The following is a 24,187-nucleotide window of genomic DNA, read 5'->3' on the forward strand; positions in this document are numbered from 1 at the left end:
TCACTAATTAAAAATAAATAATGAAGCAATATTCGTGTTGAAAAACATCCTGGCCGTACGTACTATGCCGATGGAAAGAAAGGCGAACAGCGGAGCGCGTGGCCGAAGCATAACTGCAGGTATAGTGCGCGCTATCCAGCGATCACCATTCACAGGCGGGCACATGTGGTTCGATCGCGCTGTGCGAGGGTGCGCCCCCTATCGTGCGCTATTTTGTTTTTGTTCTGCTTCTGTTTTACTTGAAAACGAGGAACAGTAACGGTACAGTAACGATGACTGCGCAAACTGTACTATCGCGATGAAAAGAAAGGCGAACCGCGGAAAGCGTGGCTTTTGGCACAGTCAGCACTAGTGCGAGGATACGTGGCCAACTCTCATATGTTTTAACAGTCGCTAGGCGAATCTCTGCTTTCAGTCAGCGCCACCGAAGCGCTAGAATCTTGATCTCGTTGGCGCTATCGCACCGCGTGTGCGTTCCGGGTGCCAGACATGACTGTAAGATGATAATCTTGCCTTGCCAATATGCCCGGCAAGTAAAACGCGGCACGCTTTCATGCTTTCGCGATGCCTGTATGCTTAACAAAACTGAAGCGTGGATTCGCTTGACAAAAAGATACTTTGTATTAATATTTGGTGAAGGGTGAATCCACCAGGATGACGGATCCATGCACCTTGGCATAGAGGCAAACAGGTATGGGGCTAGCTCAGTGCCGCGATGCCTGTCCCAATCGGCGTGAACAGCAGCCCATAGGGAGTCCTTGTTCATTTTATGGAGCTGCAGACGTGACAAGCGTGATTTCATAATTCCCCAGACATTCTCAATTCGATTTATGTGCGCTCCTTTTGTTGGTCACGAAAGCTTACGGATTGCAAGGTTGTCTAGCAAAGCCTCCACGGAACGTGAAGTATGGATTGGAGAAAGGTTATGCTGATAATAAAACAGCCCATTTTTGAATGGCCCATCAAAAGCAAAGGGCAGGGCAACCTGCTCGATTACATTGCAGTATTCTGCTGCACTGAAGCGTTCATCTAGCCGTATAAGGGGAGACAAGCCTTCGGCTTTGATGACACTTCACACATTCAAGGAGCAGCGCCCGCTGAGGCTTGTTCGCTTGAAGCAGGTGGGATCAAAGCTGCATAAAGTAAAAAAAAAGTTAAGTTTGTGTTTACGCACATCAAAGTCGTATAATACGTTTAGCCCAATCGCTGCTGTATCCAAACATTGTTCATGTATACTGTAGCGAAGTAGGCACCTGCTACTAGAACAAGGACTGCGCTGTGACTGTAACGTAGCTTTTAGTCATTCGCTCAGAATGCACCTCGAGCAGTTAATTCATGACATGCAGCAACCAAAAAGTGGCCAATCTTATTGCAGAACACATGTCTGAATTTAAAACGCTGAAATATATATATTATGTCCTTTAAATGATCGGTATGTTCAATGGCGCTGGTTGGTTCATCTTTAGAATAATAACAGGAACAGCGCAACACAGGACGAGCGAGTAAATAGGACACAGCGCTCCGTCCTGTTTACTCGTTCGTCTTGTGTTGGGCTGTTCCTGTTTTTATTCTAAAAACAATCGGTAGTCGCACCCTAATGTGACATTCGTCGTAGAGCTATCTTCGTTAAATTTTGATGCTACTCTGACCACACTAGCACTGAGTGAACGAATTCAGGACCACATATTCAAAACACTAGGGTGCAAAGGCCCATCATTTATGGAGCGCGATGATTGTCTTGACGCCAAACTTTCAGCCTCTCGTGACCCCTCGTGGCAAATGTGCTCTCATCTGTGAACATCACCTGGCCCCAATCCTACACAGACCAGTCTTTGTGCAATTGTGCGAATTGTAGCTGGGTGGCTTTGTGGCGATCCGAAAGCAAAGGCTTTCTCGCGGCTTTCCAGCTGTAAAAGCCCGCTTCGCGGAGGCGCTGTCGAACCGCTTGAATGTCAATGTTTAGCCCGAGCTCGTTTTTGATTTGCGGGGCTGTTAAAAAAGGATTGTCTGCGGCGGATGCAATAATTATTAGGTCTTGTTCCGCGGTCGTGGAACGTGGCCGCGAACTGTGAGGAAGGTCCGGGAGTCTACCTTCAGTTTTGCAGTCTTTCAAAAGTCTGTTGACTGTCGAAAGTGCTCTTCCGGTAATCTCCGCAATTCTTCTCTGGGAAATTCCTTGGTGGTGCAAAGAGATCATTCCGATCCTGTCGGCGTCCGACGAACGCGCGATGTTTTTCTTTCCAAACTGAAGGGACTCAATCACTCAATCCGATAGCTTTGCTCCTATGCCGTAGGAGAATAGATCGCGCATTTGCAGCTCCAGTTCCTATCATCGTTTTTAATCTTGAAGCTTGTTCCTTTTTATTTTCATGGTCACCGCTGCCGTGAGGCAGCGACGATCGAGCTCCCACTTAACACTTCAGTTCTGTTAAGCACAGAAGCATCGCGACAGCATGAAAGCGTGCCGCATTTTACTTGCCGGGCATATTGGCAAGGAAAGCTTATCATCTGCCAATCATGACTGGCGCTACGGTGGCGCCTAGCGACTGCCAATGCATATGAGAGTTGGACACGGATCCTCGGACTAGCGCTGACTGTGCCAAAAGCCACGCTTTCCGCAGTTCGCGGTTCTTTTCATGGCGATAGTACAGTTTGCGCTGTCATCATTACTGTACCGTCACCTATCCTCGTTTTCAAATAAAACATAAGCAGAACAGAAACAAAAATGGCGCAGGATAGGGGGCGCACCACCGCACAGCGCGATCAAACCAGATGTGCCCGCCTGTCAATAGTGTTAACTGGACGGCGCGCACTATACCTTCAGTTATGCTTTGGCCTCGAGCTCCGCTGTTCGCGTTTGCTTCCATCGCTGTAGTACGTGCGACTACGGCTACTATGCAGTCGGTACGATTTCTCTAGCGCTCTTGGGTATTTTTAAAATCTTGGTCCAAATTAGCTGGGACACCCTGTATAGATATATATATATATATATATATATATATATATATATATATATATATATATATATATATATATATATATTATAATGAAGGCGTTTTACCCGACGTGTTGACGGCGGGTAGAGCGCACCACTGGGCACAGTCTCTCGGCTCGAATATCTGCGGCAGGCGATGCTGTTCGCAATCCTGCTGCCTACGTCCACGCGTTCTTGATTACAATGACCCCATCGGAAAAAGGAGCCATCGTGGCTAGTTCGTCTAAAGATGAGGCAGCACAATCATGTTAGGACTTGAGCCGCCGGACGTTGACGACTTCGCTGTGACGACGACGCATGTCCGGTAAGTAGCTCTTTGAGGTAGTTGACAGGAGAAGTTCGCTGCAGAACTCGGTATGGTCGATGCTACTTAGGAAGAAGTGTTGAAGCGAGTCATCGTGTGCGGGTCGGTACGGACACTCAAACGACGGTTTCCCGTAAAAAGTTGGAGTCGAGTTTCGAGCATCGTGTTTTGATTTTTGGCGATTCTGACAGTCAGAAGTGAAGCGGGGGGCAAACTGACGATATTCTATAGGTTCCCTTGCGGCGTCCAAAATTGACAGGAATTCTGATGGGTCTGAGTTTAGAACGATTACGACCACAAAAAATACAGAATGGGGAGAAGCTGGTAGTGGTTTGCGTTGTGACATTGTAAGCGTGGCTGATGAATGGAAGACCTAGGTGCCAATTAGAGTGTTCGGATGGGATGTACATACATAGCGAGCATGTCGCCAAGCGCGTGATTAAAGCGTTCCATGGCACCATTGGTTTGCAGGTGATATGCAGTAAATGTGCGATGAACAATGGCGCATTCAGCAAGCAATTTTTCAATGATTTCAGACACGAAGGTGTGGCCTCGGTCGCCGAGTTCAAGAGGGCCTCCATGACGAAGCACAAATCGGCGTATTAAAAAACTGGCGATTTCCGGCGCAGTAGAAGCTCGAAGAGCAGCAGTCGCTGCATAGCATGTTAAGTGGTCGACGGCAACTATAATCTACCGCTTGCCGGACGTATTCAATGTAAGTGGGTCATATAGGTCGACGCCGACACGATCAAAAGGTTGAGATGGCCATGGCAGGTAATGGAGTTCACCGGCTAGGAGATGAGGCGGAGATTTTCATTGCTGAAGTTCACGGCAAGAGTGGACGAAGTTTCCCACGAAGGTGTCGCCAGTAGTAGCAGTGCCCAAGTCGCTCATACGTTTTGAAAATGTCAGCGTGGCCAAACGGGGGGGGGGGTCGGGATGGAAAGAGGAAGAGATTTCTGATCTCAAGGCTCCCGGGATGACAAACAACTACGTACCTCCCTTTGATGCATACTTGCGTCGGTACAGAAGATTATTACGGATCGCAAAATGAGGAATTTGGCGCCGAAGTGCTCAAAAGGCCGGAGCTGTTGAGGTATCCGAGAGAAGGTCGAAAAGGATGCAGTTCAGGGGTCATTATATTGTTCGATAGCAATAGTGTCAGTCAAGACACGACAATGTGTGCTAACAGGGGGACAGTGGCCTCTAGCGAGAGTGGACAGCGGGAAAGAGCGTCAGCGTTGTACTGCTTCCAAACGGAGCGATACACCACGCTTATCTCGTACTGCTGCATTCCCAGGGCTCAGCGAGCGAAGCGGCCAAACGGATCTTTGAAATTCGGAAGCCAATACAGCGCATGGTCGTTGGTCACTACGTCAAAAGATCGGCCACATAAATAAAGGTGACACTTGTCAAGCGGCCAGGCGATGACCAAGCACTCCTTTTGCGTGACGCTGTAGTTGCCCTACGCCTTGGTCAGCTAGTGGGAAGCGCTGCGCGGACGTCCGAAGCTATAGCGGCGGCGCTCTACGACTCGATGCCAGAGTGAGTAAGCCAAGTCATCGCGGTTGACGGCACTTCTTCATCGCACTGAGGACCCCTTTAAATGATGGAATACTTCCGTAAATAAACTTTCACGACTTACTAGTTATTTCGATTTGTCTTCCCAATCATCTCTTCCTGGACGTACTGTTGTAAAGTTTCATAATCGCCTAGGCATTGTACTAGCTAATTAAAGCCGTTTTCATAGGCGTGGCTGATATAAATAATAAACCCACTGCTGTAGACAATGATGGAAAAGTAATCTCGGCAGAAAAACCGCGCTCAAAGTAAAGTTGTCGCCTGTAACTTATCGCACCGGCGTGAAAGAGCGCGCTTCACCGTATCCGCCCATGCGGCTACTTGCGTTATGTTGCCTAAGATCGAGCAGCAGTGGATGCCAGCGACATGCACTGATATGAAAATTAAGGTGAATATAAGGAAAACAACAATTAGAACTGGTATTCGTTCCTTCTTGTTGCCGCGCAATGATGCCCGGCTGCCGTCCACTACTGTGCAACCGCGCCGTGTGCTAGACTACCGTCAATGCACGGTCCCCCTTCGTCGCAACCGTCAGCACCAGACCAAACGAACGGCGCACTAGAAATTTATCAAGCGTGACAAGGCCCCGCGTGTTAGTGAGGGCGAAGTCTGGCATCACTCGGGGCACACTCGCCGTCAGCGCGCGGAGCGAGATAGCAGCGCCCCGGTGTGGCGCCGCAGCCGCTCCGGCCACCTAAGCCGTGGTCCGTTTACTTTTTTGGCCGACCGTACATCGGTAGGAGCTTGAGGGTCAAAATGACGAATAGGTGGCGTCGTGAGAAAACGGTGCAAGGTGGCGAACGCATGGTCGCAGGCACGGGACCAAGATGAGAGATCTTTGGCGCCACGAAGCAGTTGCGCGAAGGGTGATAGTATCGGTGCAAAATTTCGAACAAGACGCCGGAAAAAAGCGAAGGGCAGCGGTCTACATTCTTAACGTGCACTGCTTCCTTGCCCTTCAGCGGTGATTACACAATGTTTCCAACCTAGAAAAGGTACACAAGAAATAGACCGTGAGGTCATATTGCGCAACGCCGAAGGGTTGAAGACAGCTTGTGGTTGCATTACAAAAGAATAATTGGAAAAGCGCTCGGGTTGTGTAAGCTAGTGCTGTCTTTTTGTGCCTTCTCAAGGGGTTACGTTTATTTCTGTAGAGCAGCACTAACCTACGCAGCGTCGACAAACTCGACTACTCATATCTATCAGCGTCATGCCATGTTGAACTCAGCCCGGCCGATACGCAATGCAGGCTTGGCTTCCATGTGGTAGACACACAAATCCAACACGTCCTCTTTAGATCCAGTGATAAAAGAATCTGAACGAGATGCTCTATATAATGTTGATGCCCAATTACGGATTTCAAACTTCGTGCATCTATTTTCCTAACATACCTAATTTCTATAATAAATGGGCTGTTTCTAATTAAATAACCTGGCCTCTTAGAGCCGCTACACATTACCTTTTATTCCAGGTACAATAAATATTGTAAAAATCCCATTTTCTGGGTTTCACTTGTATTTTTTAGAGAAATCAGACATGCCACCTGCATATAGTTCTACGTTAAGCAACCTCCGTGAAACAACTTTATTTATTTATTTATTTCAAGGAACTCCTAAAGTCGCTTACGATGAGCGTATAGCTTAAAAATGCAAACAAAGGTGCAATATAACACATCGAGCTCTTAAATTCTCGGAACATCCCCCCTGCCTGCTAGCAAAAAAGATTTCTTCACTGCAAGCTTTGTTGGTGCAGAGAATTTCTAAAGTATGCAAAAATTGAGAGGAATATTGCTTCCATCTTTACCGAGTGTCTCAGGAGTAGGACGTGTCGTGTTAAACTTGGTATGCTTAATTTGAAATTTGTTTGCTCCAAACGTCCATAGGTATTGCAGTGTAATAAAATACATATCGATCGTCTAATACAATGCAGTTCCACAGTTAAGTTCACATTTGCATTTCGCATCGAAATATGAAGAATGTGGTCTGTTGGTAGGGGAAGTGTTTTTTTAAACTGAATGGGATAGAAATCGTATAAGCGGATCTCATTTACACGAATGCATCACCTATGCTAGTATATTCACAACGCTAGCAGTTTCGTTCATTAGATTACGCGTGATGAGGCGTTGTTTATCAACACGTGCAGATGGAGCATTAGGAGCAAACAAGGACGTTATTTGCACACTCATGGCTCGCTGTTGAGTGGGAATGCTGGCGATTTATGTGTAAAGGTCTGATCAAAGGTAAATGGACAGAGTGACCAAGCACGCACCACTACGTATCTTCTATGTTACCTCCAGTGATTTTATCTCCAATAGATAGTTTCTCATTTTAGGTTAATTGTGGCCGCCGAGATTAAATTTATGACAATTTCGCTGAAGTGTTATGCTTGATCACGGACAGCACGGTCATTGACACATTCGAAAACTATGCAAACATGGGTCCTACAATGTAAAACTATTCCAATCTGTTATTATTCCAATCTCCTTATGTCAAATTTACGTAATCACCGACGCAAGCATCGGCCGGTAACCAACAGCGTTGTTTGAAAACTCCAATCAAACGCGTCTCGTTTATAGGTCACTTTTTTTGCTTTCAAAGGGAATAGCATTGCCTACATTGAGAAGTTTTTTATCTGATTTGCTGCCAAGAGGTGAGGGGCACGCTCATTTGGGGAGGGTTTTGATGGGGCCGAGTCAGCACAGTGATAATAGATAATGGGTGGCGCTGACTTCTTCAATTGGTCCTCTTCCCCTTAGCATGCGATGTCTGGTCGAAAATCATGGCGGCATGCAACGAAACGTCAAAAATGGCGCCAGAACGGATTCTCAGCAACGAGTTGGCAAAGCAACCTCGTATACGTGCCGAAAGGGCTTGATAAGCTCATACTGACAATCAAAATCACTTATTATGCACAAATAAATCATGCTCCGTGACATCTCCCCGGTGCGATCGACGTGGCACTATCTCCTACTTCTTTCGTAACGGGGCAGTCTAGAACTACTAAAAAAATTAGTTTGGCAAAATTATATGTCTTTAGCCTGTACACGTCACTTTACCGCGATGAGTTCGCGCTGTTTTGTGACGTCGCGTAACAGAAGGTGAAGTGGGCGCTGCGCGAAAATGTTCGACCAATAAGAGCGCGCTAAAGTCGAAGAAAGGCATCGTATCATAAATAATTATTTTTCCTTCGTTCGGTATAATGATATAAAATTAGCGTGCAAATATTATATCAGATGGGGCGTTCTCACTGTTTGCATGACGTCGCGCGACAGACAAGCGAAGGGGTGAGGAGGGTAGCCCGAAATTTTGTTGAACAATTGTGGAAGTCTGGAATACCTTAACGTTAGAGCTCTCCAATATTCGTATCTACGAATAAAGACTAATCAATTCTAAGACTCAATGCAATCGTGCAATAGTCGATTCTTTATTTAAAGCTGGTAATATATTCAACGTTTGGAATGTACTTTAATAAGGCGTGTATTCGAGAAGAGTTGCTTTCTGGGACACTTGTGCAAAGGCGAAGCAATTAAAATTTTTAGGCAGTAATTAACGAGTTGTAGTTAGCTCATGATATATACCAACGCAATAGCGTCTGTAATAACTAATGAATATGTTTTTCTCTGCATCAAATTGCTTAAACTGTGCAATGCAATTGGGCAGTACGCTCAGGGTGGAAACAACACACCACGTTATGCAGCATTGTTTGTCACTGAATTGGAATGAAATAGACGCAAGCAGATTAAGGTCAAACCGCAACTCACTAGTATTGGGATCCACTGTCGTTGTTGGTATTGACGTAGTCGTAATTCTTGGAGTAGATGTTGTCGTAATTTTTGGAGTAGATGTTGTCGTAATTTTTGGAGTAGATGTTGTCGTAATTTTTGGAGTAGATGTTGTAGCCGGCATGGTAGGCGGGCTTGAAGGTTTGCTTGTTAACATTCGACTGGTGGTCGGAGGCGGGGTGGTTATCGGCTGTGTCGGTGCTCCAGGGGTTACGGGCATTCCAGGGGTGGCCGGTACTACAGGACCTGCTGGTACTCCAGGCCGTGCCTGTCCACGTGGAACTGTGCTCCTCTGATCTACTGTTTGTGTCAAAAACAAGCGAAAAAAGGAAACTTTGTAATGCGATTCAGCCTGTAGTTGTCGACCATCGAAGACAATGCTGTCTTGAGCGTTTTAGGAGTGAGCATGGGGTGTATAAACCATAAAACTTATTATGAGGCCTTCTCATTGCATTATCGCGTTGCAACGTCGTTATATATCTCAAGCACCCCAGGATACATGTTAGCAACATGTCAAGGCATTGCGTTTGTGTTATTACATGTCCCCTCCTTTCATCTTGTCTTGACTCCGATATATATTAAAGATACCACGCCAACATTCCCATCGCGTTCAGGTAGGATTTAGCAATGTCAACCCCGAATGTTATTTTCGAAATTGCTATATTTAATGCCACTGAAATAACATTGACTGCACTGTCCTGACAAAATTTTTGCGACAGCTTAACAAATGACCCAAACTGACAAATCATTCTGTGCATACGGCGGAAGGCTAGCCATGAAATCTGTTCTTTTCCTCTACTGTGACCTCTTAGTGAAATTGACGTAGTTCCTTAGAAATCATGCGAGTCTGCATTTGCCAATTCTCACTGTAACTGTTGATAAAAAAAGTGCTGGTACGTGTCTACATGGAAAATTTTGAGAATAATTTGTAGACACCTGCCGATAGGAATACATCAAAATGATTACCACACTTCTCAAAACTTACCCATTGTTTCACATACGTTATACATATATAGTTATCAGCTTTAAATATAGCAACTACTATATGAACGAATCTTACCAATAAGGGGGGTGCTAGAAAGTTTACGTATAGCTACTTCGAAAAAATTGCAGTAGTCATCCATGAGCCGCGTAATTCGAGCCAATAATTCTTCACAGACCAATGAAAAATCTCTCAGGTATTGCTTGCTCGTACGGCCGAACCATTTTGTTTAATCAGTGTTTGTCAGACTCAATGCGTAGACACAAAAATTGAGAATCTCATTGATAATGCAGCACGGCATTTCAATATATCTCATGCGGGGCTTAACACCAAGAGAGATTTATCGTGTAAGGTATTTCACATGTTTAACTTCCTTAGACCTCGGGCTTACGTGCCAGAGAATTGCAATAAATATGTGCGATTCCTGTTAACTAGCGGCTTCTCACATATGCTGAGCTTCGCCAAGATTTTACTTGCATATTCGAGCGTATTGCTCAATCATGCTTTAGTGGTTGGATTGGTATTCTTGTCTTGTGGCAAGCTTCGCTCAAAAATGAAAAAGAAAAAGACTAGTACTCGGAAGAAAATGCAGACACACCGGCGACTATCAACTAAGCTCGTTCACATAAATAACTGAAATACGGGTATATACCGAAATATACAGGTATATAAACATTAAATATCAATATAAGAAAAATGTCAACTGAATGTTTCATGCTTTATGCGATTGTTTACTGTTGTAGTCTTGTTAACCACTCTGCTCTGGAGAAGGGATTGCTAGTAATAAGCAAATAAATAACTAATGCAGTTGCGATTTAGAGGTAAATGCTACAGAAAGACATTTGCATTACGTTGCAGCTCTCAGAGGTCGCGGATCCATGATTTGAATCACGTTTACCTTGCCGAAAGTCGTTGTTCAGAAGCTCACTAAACACACCTACTGCCTTTTCAATCAGCGAAGCGCAAATGCTACTAATCAAGCGCAAACTACCGCCACTTGCAATATACAATATTTTTTTGCTTGTGTGCAGATATTTTATTAAATAGATCACCGCCCAAGCACTCAGCACTCTTGGTAAACCGGCGAAGCTGAAAAGTGTGGTCCCGGTTTAATCTGGTTAATCCCGACGGTTCATTGAACGAGGGCTTGGTAGGCTGCCGGGTCCTCGGTACGCAATTACACTGCATGTACTCGGCTGCACTATCCTGTTCTTCTACCCGGGCTGCAATATTGGCATGCCATAGGTGAGTTCGCTGCCGGTTACACTCGAGGCGTTGCTGATCGAAAGCTGCCTGCTCCTAAGGAGTACGTACGATGCATCGCCATTCCATTTTAGAGCCGGAGAGAAATGCTGCGCGCGCACTCGGCTGCGACGGAGAGCAACGTCACTTCTAGCCCAATTAATTCTCGGCTGCCTTGATTGCGCAACGCCTCTTCACGCCAATCGACGAAGTGAGCTTACCTCGGCTGACTGCCATAGAATCTAATGGGGATGCTCCCGATCGGGCAACAGTAATTGTGACATCACCACTTTCAGCACGCGAGCCTTGTGAATGGAAATTCCGGACCAGGAAGCTTGGCGTTATGGATCGGAGTGAACAGGTCTTGGCCGATCTAGGTGGTGTTAGCTAATCACATGCCTCTCGTTCTCATTTTCTTTCGCGCATGCGCATAGGGTCGCGCAGGAAGAGTTTCCGGCATACAGGGGACGGACGGATCAGGTAGCCATATACAGCTTCGCAGTAAAGCATAGGTGCAGCAAGCAAGGCGTTTGCCAAACAATTTCCTGGAAGAGGCGGACATACTATGCCGATAATAACGTTAGCTTCGGAAGTCTAATAAACACAAATGCATTATATGTATCTTTGAAGATGCCTTAGCGGTAGTTGTACAATTGAGGAAGAGAAAGCCGTCACATTTTCATGCAACCGAAATGTTCAAAAGAAACCTTCGCACCTGATTCAAGATATTTGTCATCAACTTTCAAGGGAAACTGAGTGCCGCAAGAGTGCATAAAAGGCGGCCCTGCTATCATATCGGTCGTAAACGCCCCGTGAATATTAGCGAGAGGAAAGTTTGAAACCGCACGTCTCGGCCAATAATGGCAGCTACTGATACGACACGCTTCGCTTCGCGTGCGTGTGTAGTGTGTCGAATAAGAGTTGCTGCGACGTGCTGTAACTAAATGTTCGCCCCACGCTTCTTTTCCGGCGTCTTGCCATCGAACGCGCAGCGGGACGCGCTCAGTCTCGCTAACAGACCGTTTTAGTTGGGCGTCTGAAACCACCCACATACGCAGCGGGCGAGGTCGTGCGTACGTACAGAAGCGCACGCTCACAAAACGGCGATTGTTGGCCGGAAGCAAAATTTGAGGTCGGAATTGCTGACTTGCACGCAAAGGAGCCGGTAGTGTGCTACTCAGCGCCGTCGTATGGCAAGCTTCTGAAACTGTGTAGCCAATATAAGCCGCGACGATGTCAAATCTCAAGCCGGAGTCATTTCTTCGGCAAGCGACGTATAAAGAAATGCGCTTTCGTGAACACGCGAGATCATCCCGCAAATCTTGCAGAGGACGCTACGGAAGCTTTTGAGAAGCTGCGGGCGGGCGCACGCAAGAGACCGTGCGTGCGCCTGCTTAATGCGCATGCGCAGTGTCGTCACCGCGGGTTTCCTGCGTGCGCAAACTTGTTGTGGGGGCCGAACTAAACCTCTATTGTCTCAATTCAGCTTTCGAATTTTATTATAAATATTTCCAATTAGGCGCCATTTTCAAGATTTTTAAAAGATTGGTGCACATGAAAATATCACTGTCTCAAAATTAATCGTTATGACGACTGCCCCTTAGGCAGTAAGAAAAATTGTAGTTAATACATTTTTGTTAACTATTCTTCTAAAGCTTACGCTATTAGAAGCAAAGTATGTCCGCCCGGCGCAGCAACACGTGCGCAAGAATGCACTTTCGCTGCGCTCATGATGTTTTATGAACAATCTATACCGTTTAAAAAACTTCCTTTGCCATGCGTTTCACCGAATGATTTCAATATGTTTTCTATTCCATGAACTGGCGCAGTTGAAGAGGCGGACATTACTCGCACCAAAAATGGGAGTGCATAACCGTCTAATTAACAAGAAATAAATTATTAGGTTTTCAACTAACTACCTCATGGCACATATTGCAGTTTCAACATTCTACGTGGGTAGTTCGCAAGGCGGATCCACTTCAAACGAGTATTCAGGATGACACCAGCTTCGAGATAATAATTTCCTATCTTTGCGGAAAAATATATTTCCATTTGCTTTTGTGCTTTAAAGCATGAAACGACGTCTTAATAAAGAACTAAGTCGAACAAGAGTGCGTTTTTACCGAGAGTTTCTAGGCGCATATCTCGTAAATGATGTCATCCGCACAATTCTTTCGAAGAGGATATGCCTTGCAGTCTCACGCATTAGAAGGTGTAAATTGCAATATGTGGCTTAAGGTAATTAGTTAGAAATATAATTACGGATTTCTCGTTAAATAGTCGATTATGCATTTCAATTTTGCAGCCCTTATATGAGGCTCCATTTAAGGAGTTTTTACGCTCGTAAGGCGAACGGCTATACCTGTCCTCATTATAGAATATCGGCACCCTGTCGACTGATGCTGTCACTTGCTGTCCGTCAACGGATTTGCGCTCACAATTTCGTCGGTATCAGGGTTTGTCGATTTCACGGCGTCCTGCAGCGGCGTTATTGGAGGTTTTTAATCGCCTTGCTGTCACTTGCTGTCCGTCAAGATTTGCGCTCACAATTTCGTCGGTATCAGGGTTTGTCGATTTCACGGCGTCCTGCAGCGGCGTTATTGGAGGTTTTTAATCGCCTTGCTGTCGGCTCGCAACCTTACCCCCAGAGGACGCCGCTTTTGTTTTCCCGGCGTGGGCTGGGCGAATTTCTTCGCCGAAGGTCAGCAGAAGGACGTTCATTCGGTGACAATGAATGAGCAGTGGACGGACCGCGTGACCGTCGGCCGAAATCGGTCTGGTGATTAGGCAGATAGTCCTCGTTTAGAGTGCCTGCTATGGCCGGGCCTTGCAAAGCAGTATCGTCACGTCGTAGCATGTTGTCGTCATCGCTGCGTCGACCGTCATGCTGGAGTTGACGAGGTCGGAAAGAGGTGTCGCGCTACCATTAAAAGGCGGGCAATAGGCCGAAGCCTCCGCAGTTATCGCCAGTCTATTCGTAGCCTATCGAAAGCGTGCCATACGTCCGTGTTTCGAATCTGCGGAGGCCTCGAAGTCTCGTCGTGTGGCGGTGACCAGAATGCAGCTGGCGGCGGCTGGCGTTAGGACGTAATGGTAACAGTGGGCGGACGTCTCCAATTTTTCTCTCTTGGAGGTGACCAAGGCGAGGCTCTCGGCTGCTGATGGTTCGACCGCATGGGCGTCACAGAGGGTTGACGTCGGAGAGCGTCGGCGTAACTGATGGGACACTGCTACTAGGATCGCCTGCCGAGAACGCTTGCCAAATTTCATTACTGACGACTTCAGCGACTAACGTCACGGGTGTGCTGACTGCCGGTATCCAGAGCTTCTGACGTTCTGCGCGAAGAATCTCCCGAATTAGGTCAGGGAGGGAGCTGTGATTGTTGATGGCTCTTTCGCGGCGTTGATTGAAGTGCTGGTGGGCACGCGATCCTACCGCCTGCACTTTAGATGGACTGCGCGTTCAATACCAGTGAGTTCCTTTATCAAATCAACCACGGTACCCGGTGATTGCGCACAAGTCCGGCGAGTATTTCTTCTTTGCCGCCACACATAAGGTATCGCAACTTCTTTCCTTAAGGCATGTGAGGGTCAACTCTACGACATAGGCGGGTCATGTCTACCGCAAACATTGGTAGGGTTTCGATCGGTGTCTGGATGCGTAACTCAAGTTGTTGCTGGACGCGGTCCCGTCGATCAACACTCGCGAATGTTTCAATGAGTTGACGATGGAAATCCACTTATGAAGTGATGTTGTTCTCACGGTTTTCAAGCCACGTGCGAGCACTACGGTAAAGCGCTAAATACACGTGGAACTCCTGTTCGGCAGGAAATGCATTGAGGTTGGCAACACGTTCGCACTACTCAAGCCATTCTTCAACGTCTTCATTTGTACCACCGCGAAAGCGATCGGGAAGCAATGGTTGCAGCAGCGTTACCTGGGACGGACTCTGTGTAGAGCTGTTTTGTAGAACTCGTGGAACCTGTGCCGGGCTAGCGGCCGCCATTGGCAGAGGTAGACAACTCCGGTCAAACGCTTCTGTAGGGCGTGGAGCTCGGGAGTAAGGGCTAGAACTGACGAAGCATGCGACGCACATGCATTGTAAGTGGAGACGGCCTGGATGAACGGCTCCCAGGAGGAGTCCGGAGCATCAGGCAAGGTCGTGTAGCCCGCACCTACACCAGTTTCGCGGCTCAACGCGAACGCGAGACAATTATACGTTAAGCAAGACGGCGGTACAGCGTATTTCACAACCACCAGAACAAAGACGTCTTCATCTCTGCATTTCCGCAGTCTCACTATACGGAGTCTGTTAAAGCACTATCCTCATCGTTGTCTTCATGTCTACGTAGAGCAGGCGTCAATATTTACTATGCCTTTGGTTCTGGTTTTATCCATCGTATGACCCTTTCCGTTCAGGAAGATCAAGCTGTTCTTACAATTTGCTGATTGCATTTGTCGCTCTAAAGTCTGGCGACGATTTTCTCCATATGTTGCATGCATGACAACTGCAAGGCTGTATTTAGGCAGGAGGGAGCCATGACATTGATTACTACATTCTCGTAGCACCAATGTATAATTGAAGGCGCACTGATGGCGTATAGGTAGAGCACCCGCTTCGCGTGGAAGGGGACCGTGGCTCAAACGCCGGCGGCACGTAATTTTCTACCCGATTAAAAAAAATCCGCGTGTTGCTAAAATTGCATAAACAGGCTTGGAGTTCGGCCTGAACCCGGTGACCTGAACCGGTAACGTACTCCCTTCCCCACAGCAGGATTGGCCACCCTGATGCGGTACTTGGCCACAACCTCCTATATGAATACAACAATCAAACCCCAGCCCTCAGTTCCCAGCAGCTGTGAAGCAACTGAACACGGCGGCGGTGAGACCTGTGACGCAGCAGAGGGTGCTAAGAATCTCTGGATCCGGACAGGCCGCCATTGGAGTCTGAGCCTGGCAACGTTTATCGCTAGAACGTTATCTAGTGAGGCGAGTCTAGCAGTGCTATTGGCGGAATTAGCGGGCATTAAATTGGATATAATAGCGCTCGGTGAGGTTCGGAGGACAAATCAAGCATATGGATTGCTAAAAAGCGTTCACGTCCTGTGCTACCGGGGCTTGGCAGAGAGACGAAAAATAGCAATCCGATTCCTTAATAATAAGGATATAGCTGGTAACATACGGGAGTTCTATAGCGTTATGGAAACGGTGGCGCGTCTTGTTGTTCAACCTAATAAGATGTACAAATTGAAGGTCGTACAGGCCTTCGCTCCTACATCGAGAGATGATGACCACCAAGTCTAAAGCTCCTATGAAGACGTGGAATCGGCGATTGGTAAGGTCAAAACAAGATACATTATACTGATGGGCGACTTCAATGCCAGGGTAGGCAAGAAGCAGGCTGAAGACAAATCAGTGGGGGAATATGGCATAGGTTCTAGGAATAGCAGGGGAGATTTATTAGTAGAGTTTGCAGAACGGAATAATTTGCGGGTAATGAATACCTTGTTCCGACAGCGGGATAACCGAAAGTGGACGTGCAGAAGCCGGAATGGCGAGACAAGAAAGGAAATAGACCTCATACTCTGCTCTAACCCTTGCATCATGCAAAATGCGGACGTGGTCAGCAAGGTGCACTGCAGTGACCATAGGATGGTACGATGTCGAATTTGCCTACACTTGAGGGAACGAAAGAAACTGGTACATAAGAAGCCGATTAATGATTTAGCGGTAAAAGGGAAAATGGAGGAATTCCGGATCAAGCTACAGAACTGGTATTCGGCTTTAACTCAGAAAGATTACCTTAGTGTTGGAGCAATGAATGACAATCTAATGGGCATCATTAAAGAGTTTACAATAAAGTCGGTGGTAACTTCGTTAGAAAGGATACGGGTAAGCTATCGCAGGAGACAAAAGATCTGAATATGAAACGCCAATGTATGAAAGCCTCTAACCCTACAGCTCCAACAGAACTGGTGCAACTTTCCATGTTGATCAGCAAGCATAAGATAGCTGACATAAGGAAGTATAATATGGATAAAATTGAGCATCCTCTCAGGAGCGGAGGAAGCCTAAAAGCAGTGAAGAATCTAGAAATAGGCAATAATCAGATGTATGCGTTAAGAGACAAAGCCGGCAATATCATTACTAATATGGATAAGATGGTTTAAGTGGCTGAGGATTGCGTATAGAGATTTATACAGTACCAGTGGCACCCACGACGATAATAAAAGAGGGAATAGTCTAGAGGAATTTGACATCGCACAATTAACGCCGGAGGAAGTAAAAATAACCTTGGGAGCTTGCAAACGGGGAAGCCAGCTGGGAAGGATCTGGTAGGATGGTGGGAAGATTGCTCTAGAAAAACTGGCCAACCTGTATACGCAATGACCCATGACCTCGAGCGTACCGGAATCTTGGAAGAACGTCAACATAGTCTTAATCCATAAGAAAGGGGACGCCAAAGACTTGTAAATTCTAGACCGATCTGCTTACTGTGCGTTGCCTACAGAGTATTTACTAAGGTAATCTCAAATAGAATCATGAACACGTCAGACTTCTGTCAACCAAACTACGAGGCGGGATTTCGTAAAAGCTACCTAACAATACATCAAATTCACACTTTCAATCAGGTGATGGAGAAATCTGCGGAATATAACCAACCCTATAGCTTTCATTTATTACGAGAAAGCGTTTGATTCTGTCGAAACCTCAGTAGTCGTGAAGGTATTACGGACTCAGGGTGTAGACGAGCCGTTTGTAAAATTCTGAAACATCGATAGTGGCCCCACAGGCACCGTAGTCCTCCATAAAGAGAGTAACAAAATCCCAATTAAGAAGGGCGTCAGGCCGGGAGATGCCATCTCTCTAATGCTATTTACAGCGTGTGTACAGGAGGTATTCAGAGATCTGGGTTCAGAAGAATTGGGGATATGAGTTAACGGAGAATACCTTAGTAAATAGCGATTCGATGATAATATTGCCTCAGATGACCAATTGCAATACATGCTGACTGACCTGGAGAGGCAAAGCAGAACGGAAGGTCTTAAAATTAGTATGCAGAAAACCAAAGTAATATTTAACAGTATCGGAAGAGAACAGCAGTTTACGATAGGTAGCGAGGTACGGCAAATGGTAAGAAATACATCTGCTTAGGCCAGGTAGTGACCTCGGATCCGGATTATGAGACTGAAATAATCAGAAGAATAAGAATGGGCTGGGATGTGTTTGGCAGGCATTCTGAGAGCGTGAACAGCAGGTTGCCATTTTCCCTCAAGAGAAAAGCGTATAACAGCTGTGTCTTACCAGTACTCACCTACGGGGCAGAAACCTGGAGGCTTACGAAAAGGGTTCTACTTAAATTAAGGATGACGCAACGTGCTATGGAGAGAAGAATGATGAAAAATGGGGGGGGGGGGATAAGAAGAGAGCAGATTGGGTGAGGGAACAAACGTGAGTTAGTGACAGGTTAGTTGAAATCAAGAATAAGAAATGGTCATGGCATGTAATTAGGAGGGAAGATAACGGTCGGTCATTAAAGGTCTCGGCCTGGGTTTCGAGAGAAGCGAAGCGTAGCAGGGGGTGGTGGAAGGTTAGGTGGGCGGATGAGATTAGGAAGTTAGCAGGTACAACATGGCCACAATTAGCACATGAACGCCGTGGTTGGAGAAGTATAGGAGAGCCCTTTGCCGTGCAGTGGTTTAGCCAGGCTGATGATGACGATGATGATAATTGAAGACGGGGCTTCATAAATCGCGGGGTATTCAAAGTGTTTTGTAGTATAGTTTTTCTTTTGGCAAGACATGGTCTGACTCTGCGTCCAGCTTGGACGCATATAATTCCATTGAGCTGAAACACTTCTCGAATTTTTCCCGCAGAGTACCGGATTCAGCAGCATTTCTCCAGCCTGACATATCGGCATTTCAGCCACTTTGGACCGAATCGGTACCAGATTCAAACGCGTTTGCTCCCCTTGACAGAAGGGAATTGCGTTGCAGTCGTCCGGTAGGCTTTCTCTAATCTCGGCATCAAAGTTCAGGTGTCATGTCGGCGGTCTTGAGATTGATTATTAATATCAAGGCATTCCGGCCTAGCCTAATGTCGCTCACAGGGAGCTAGCTATGTTACCACACTGGAACAGTGGCGCTATCTGTCACTGCTACGGAAGAATAAAAGGGACGTAAAGCCGGCCGCGCGATGGCATTGGCGCATGGCTTCAATTGCGGAGAAATGCTTATTGATTCAGCTGACAAGCACACGCGATTTGCGTTGGATTGGCATTGATTCAGTCAGCGTAAGCTGGCATTTAGCAGCCCCTCGATTATGAATAAATGCTCCAACTTCGGAAATCGATTTTCGTATTGTTTTATAGACCCTTATTGCATCGTACATTCTTGAGCTTCTCGTGGCTAAACTGTGTGCCTAGGTGACGTGTGCTCGGTGATGTGTGTGACGTGTGGCAACGTGCTAACACACATTTTAATGCCCTACACTCGCAAGTCAATTTGTCAATGCTTCCAGTGCTGCTGTGGTGCTCAGCGGCGGCTGCTTCTACAGTAGTGTGCATTGCTTCACAAAATAAGTAGTCCTGCATATTTAATAGGTTACTATTGTGAGTGTCAAATTCGCAAAACGAGTACGTGGGTGAAGTGCCGGAAGTCGTTCACGTCGTTGAAGTAGTGGTAGGTCTCGGGGAATACAGCAGAGTACCACGAAATTGGGAAATTCATTCTCACCCACTTATTATCTGGCCCATCGAACAACCGTACTGTATATATATATATATATATATATATATATATATATATATATATATATATATATATATATATACATATAAATTGCGAAGCAGCTGTTAAACCTCGACGTTTTATTCAGCATGTACACGCTCCCATTCGCATGAGGCTGGCTATAGTGATAAATATATGCAGCTGAAGAAGATGAAGGGGTAATATGCTGACAGCACTTCACCACGCGTTGAAGCGGCCAAACTCGCGGCTGCATATGGCAGTGAACGACGTATAAAAGACTTTAAGCGCAATACAGGCATAATCACCGTCCACAGGCAGCGGCCGTCAAAAGGCACGACAACGAAAGCGATGCAATAACTTAGCGGCGAAGTTTATTCCAGAACAATCTAGGACCCAATGAAATGCGATTGAAATTTGTAACACAATCAAAGGAACGCGAACTGGGTCCACGAAAACACTTCGTCTCCAGGATGGAAGGAAACGAAACAATCGGATACATCATAGCAAGTTTTTTTTTTTTTATCTCGTTGACTGGAGTCGGTGTTAACGCGGGTGCGGTGGCGACACTGGACGATGCGCGAATCGAACTGCTCACACAATGATGATGATGAGGGCACCGGGATACAAAAGAAGGAAACGTCGAGAAGACGTCGATTACTTAGGTGTTATTAACTTAGACATGTACGCGGACTCGTCGGCCAATATCTTTAGGATGCACACTTACAGAGTTTCAGCTAAAAGTTAACGTTGCATGTCCCTAACAATATGTTCTCGGGTCTCTGACTAGACCTTGCGATTTAGGCGATGTCACATTTGCTGTATTCTCGAATATTCTTGACCTCTGCTTGGGCCATTCGCAGGTAGTAAAGATTGTAACTGATGTTTCCTGTCTGAATGCAGCCTTGACTAAAATGTACATACAGTGAATGAACCGAAGCTTCGCCAGGACATTAGGCGAACTAAAGCAAACGCGGTAAGCTAGATATAGCTTGGCATTTATGAGGGAAAGGGGTTCGTCACGAGTGCAAGCGGAAGCTAACGCCTTCGTACGTGAAAGAATCGCTCGAACGTTTCGGTTGTAAGGTTTCCGTATTGGCACGGTGTGTCACATCGTCTTGAGAAAACACGCTTGAAGTTGGAAGGGGACAGAGCGAGAAAACTTATTAAACGCAAGGGTAAGGGGGCATCCTCGCACCGGTCCCCGCACGGCCCGAAAGGGAGAAGCGGGCGAGAGGCGTGCCACGTGTCAGGGCAGCGCCACACATAGCGAGGAGGGGATCTTCTATGTTGGCCGCAAGATGGCTCTGTGTGTGAGCAGAGCGAAGAACAAATGTAGCGGAAACTTGCTTCGCTGCTCGTGTAACTGCGACTTTTGTAAGTTACATGCTCATACTAACCGATATGCACCGCAGTATAACTTTCTACGGCAAGTTTCTAAGGCAACACCGCATTCACTAGAGTCCCTTTTGTACCGCTTCAAAGCAACGAACTCGTGGCTCAGTGGTAGCGTCTCCGTCTTACACTCCTGAGACCCTGGCTCGATTCCCACCCAGCACATCTTGCAAGTTCTTTTTTATTTATGAAGTGCCTTCCGGGATTTATCGGTCACGGCCAAGGCCACCGACGCCGACGACACCGGTTTTTCTGCGACACAAGCTTTTTAACGCTGTCGCGATAATAGGGGCATTTTATGGCTCCTGTGTAATATTTTCGTGAAAGCACAAACTGGGCACGCTCTGCGCTATTGTGGACGGAAGGGTCGAGAACGGCACTCAAGCCCACATGGGCGCACTGTTTAGCCACGTCGATTATTGGTCGCGTGTTAGGCAGTGCTCATCTATGACATTCTTCTATCATTATGGAAATGCTACTTTGCCCCGAGCGGGTGCTGTTTCAATGATAGCTTAATGCAACATATATCATCTTTCGCGAGCTAGCCGCCATCTGCATTGTAAAGAGCGCGGCTGTATATCTATTCTGTCGGATACCATGGTCAGTTCTAAATGTAAAGACAAGGCGGTACATGACATCTAACGCATTTTTTTATAAAGAGATCCGCTCAAATGTGCGGTTCTAGACAATCTGTCGGCATTGCATGGCTCGGGCAAAGCATCTCAATGCGCACCATTCGATTGTGTTCGCTTTTACTATTGTTCTTGCATTCTTGTCACGTAATTGCTCGAGAATGTACGTATTTGTGTGATATTATAAAATATTTGAGTTGGTAGACCATGCTGTGCGTGTCTTGTTTTTCTCCGCAATGTCCTTATTTTTGCAGCAATGAAGCTGCTACTTTTGCTTCTCCAACACAGCACAGGCTTTGGTGAGAAATAATATATAGCCTCCTTTCCTTGCCTTGCGAGTCAACCTAGTAATTGGCCACATAAACGAAGTTGGCAAACATAAATCTACTAACACGGGCAAGCAGAAGCTTTGTCGCATTGCTTACTTGAAGGATTGAGGAAGGATTGCAGTATAGCTGGCCAACTGCGTGGTGAAGGCTATTCAGTTTACCTTGGACTAGTATCGCGACCTTAATATTAACACTGCGTAATAAACGCCGTTACGCTGAAGCATGATGATTTGAACTCCACAGAAAGCCCTCAGTGAAACGCGATGTAGAGCGAAGAATAGTTTTTCTGCCCCGAATAGGTAGCGCCAACATGTGTGGCCCTCCACAAATACCACATATTAATAGTTACTAAATGGTGGTGAATTCTTAGATATTTATTTATTTAAATATCCCTTGCACGCCCAAAGAGCATTGTGTAAAGGGGGTTTAGTTATAACAATCAAAGCACAAGCAAACTATTAAGGAACAGGGTTACGAAGCCAGTGAATATCGAAACACAGCGCAAGAAACTATACTGCAAAATACAAACAAGGTTACAACGCAAGTGACCAAAATGAGGAAATTATAAAAAGGAAAAGGAAGAATGAAATAGAACAGAATGCGTTTGTGAAATAAACACTAAAAGAGCCTTTGAGTGCAAGTGAAGCACAAAAGGGAACACATCACAATATAAACAAATTAGGAACTTAAACGACGAATTCATGTTACAAAGCTATTGTAGAAAATATACCTCAAGCTTGTGGCGAAACATTTTCAGGTTATTATCAGAGGCAATATCCACCAGGAAGATAATTCCACATGCGGACGGCTTGTGGAAGTGCGGATGTGTTAAAAGCGTTCGTGTTATCAAAGATGCGCGTAAAATTGAGGTGATTGAATTATGTGGACTGCCTGACTTGAAAACAAGTCAGGCATGGCGTAACAAGGCTATTTATTGCTGTATACGTATACTTGTGAAACAGGTACGGTAAAACATTTGACCATGAAAGGCCAGTGGTTGACTGAAATGATTGAGTTTAAGCTTAGTCGCACTTGAATGGTTGTCATAGTTGCTTGGAAATGTAACGGGCGGCTCTGTTCTGAGCTGCTTTAAGCAAGTTAATTAGATAATGAGCGGAAGGGGACAAAAGAGGTGAGGTGTATTCCAGTTGGCGGTGCATGAAAATGAGATACCATAATTTGCAAGCACTAGAGGGACAATGATGGATGTTGCGGCGTAAATACCTTAATGTTTGAGGCTTTCATTGCAGGCAGCGGTGATGGGCTCATACCAGGAGAGCCCTGGTGTAATGTAAGCGCCAAGATATTTCTAAGATGTTGTGCGGCACAGCTTATCTCCTTGTATGTGGTAGGGAAAATTGGAAACGTCACGCTCACATTAAGAAGTAATATTTTGCATATCTTGGCGTTTAGCGTCATAAGGCAGGTGCTACGGCAGTTAGAGATAATGTGCAGATTGTTTATGCTGTTTATACTGTTTATTGGTCTGTATAACATCCAATCATGAGCATAGATTCTAATACTCGATATATATTATAAGGGCGTTCACATGCGCACACTTTTTTGCCGATGTTTAATTATTTGTACAATTCATTAGGAGCCAGCCTCCCCAGTAGGATTCGTATTCGGCGAATGACTTAACTTTATCTTTCAAATAGCCTAGCAGCAGCGATATTATCTACGCATTAATTTGAAACATTTTTGATGCACACCCTGCCATTTCTAGTAGTGCGACCTGGGGCGCTATAACGTAGAGCAATTCAAAACTTTTCTATTCCGATTCTGCAATCAGCCCTGAGCAATTCTTCAAAACCTTTTTTGGACCACCTCTACTTCGCTTGTATGTCACGCGATCTCACGAAAACCGCGATAGCTCCCCATCTGATATGACGTATCTACATTGATTATGCATGACTGGACCAACCGAACAAAAGAAAAAAAAGTTGTTTCTGAGTCGACGTCTTTTCGCCATTATACCTCGAGAATTGCTCAAACTGATGTATCGCCAACTTCATCGTCATCTTCATCGTGCCTTCATCGGCACTGCCATGGTCATCAGGACACGTGAGCAGCGGAACACACGGACGCAGGCTGCGATAATAAAGCTGCGGTGCTTGCGGCGTTATGTCTGACTGATGTCAGTGTTTTAAGCCTAGTGCGACATATCAGTGGCGACGAGGCCTAGCGTCGCTAGGTGA

At 46.0% G+C, this 24,187-nt stretch overlaps 1 protein-coding gene across 1 annotated transcript in view; it reads right to left on the bottom strand.

The window, feature by feature from the left end:
* Nucleotides 1-8,955, bottom strand: part of LOC129386517 (uncharacterized) — a 47,759-nt gene extending 38,804 nt beyond the window's left edge. Inside the window, exon 1 of the mRNA XM_072287554.1 lies at nt 8,641-8,955. Within this exon, the coding sequence (XP_072143655.1) occupies nt 8,641-8,881 (241 nt within the window). The 5' untranslated portion in view covers nt 8,882-8,955. The remainder of the gene's footprint in view (nt 1-8,640) is intronic.
* Between the last annotated feature and the right edge of the window lie 15,232 nt (nt 8,956-24,187).

The sequence above is a fragment of the Dermacentor andersoni genome, chromosome 4 (genome assembly GCF_023375885.2).
Source record: "Dermacentor andersoni chromosome 4, qqDerAnde1_hic_scaffold, whole genome shotgun sequence".
Lineage (NCBI taxonomy): Eukaryota > Metazoa > Arthropoda > Arachnida > Ixodida > Ixodidae > Dermacentor > Dermacentor andersoni.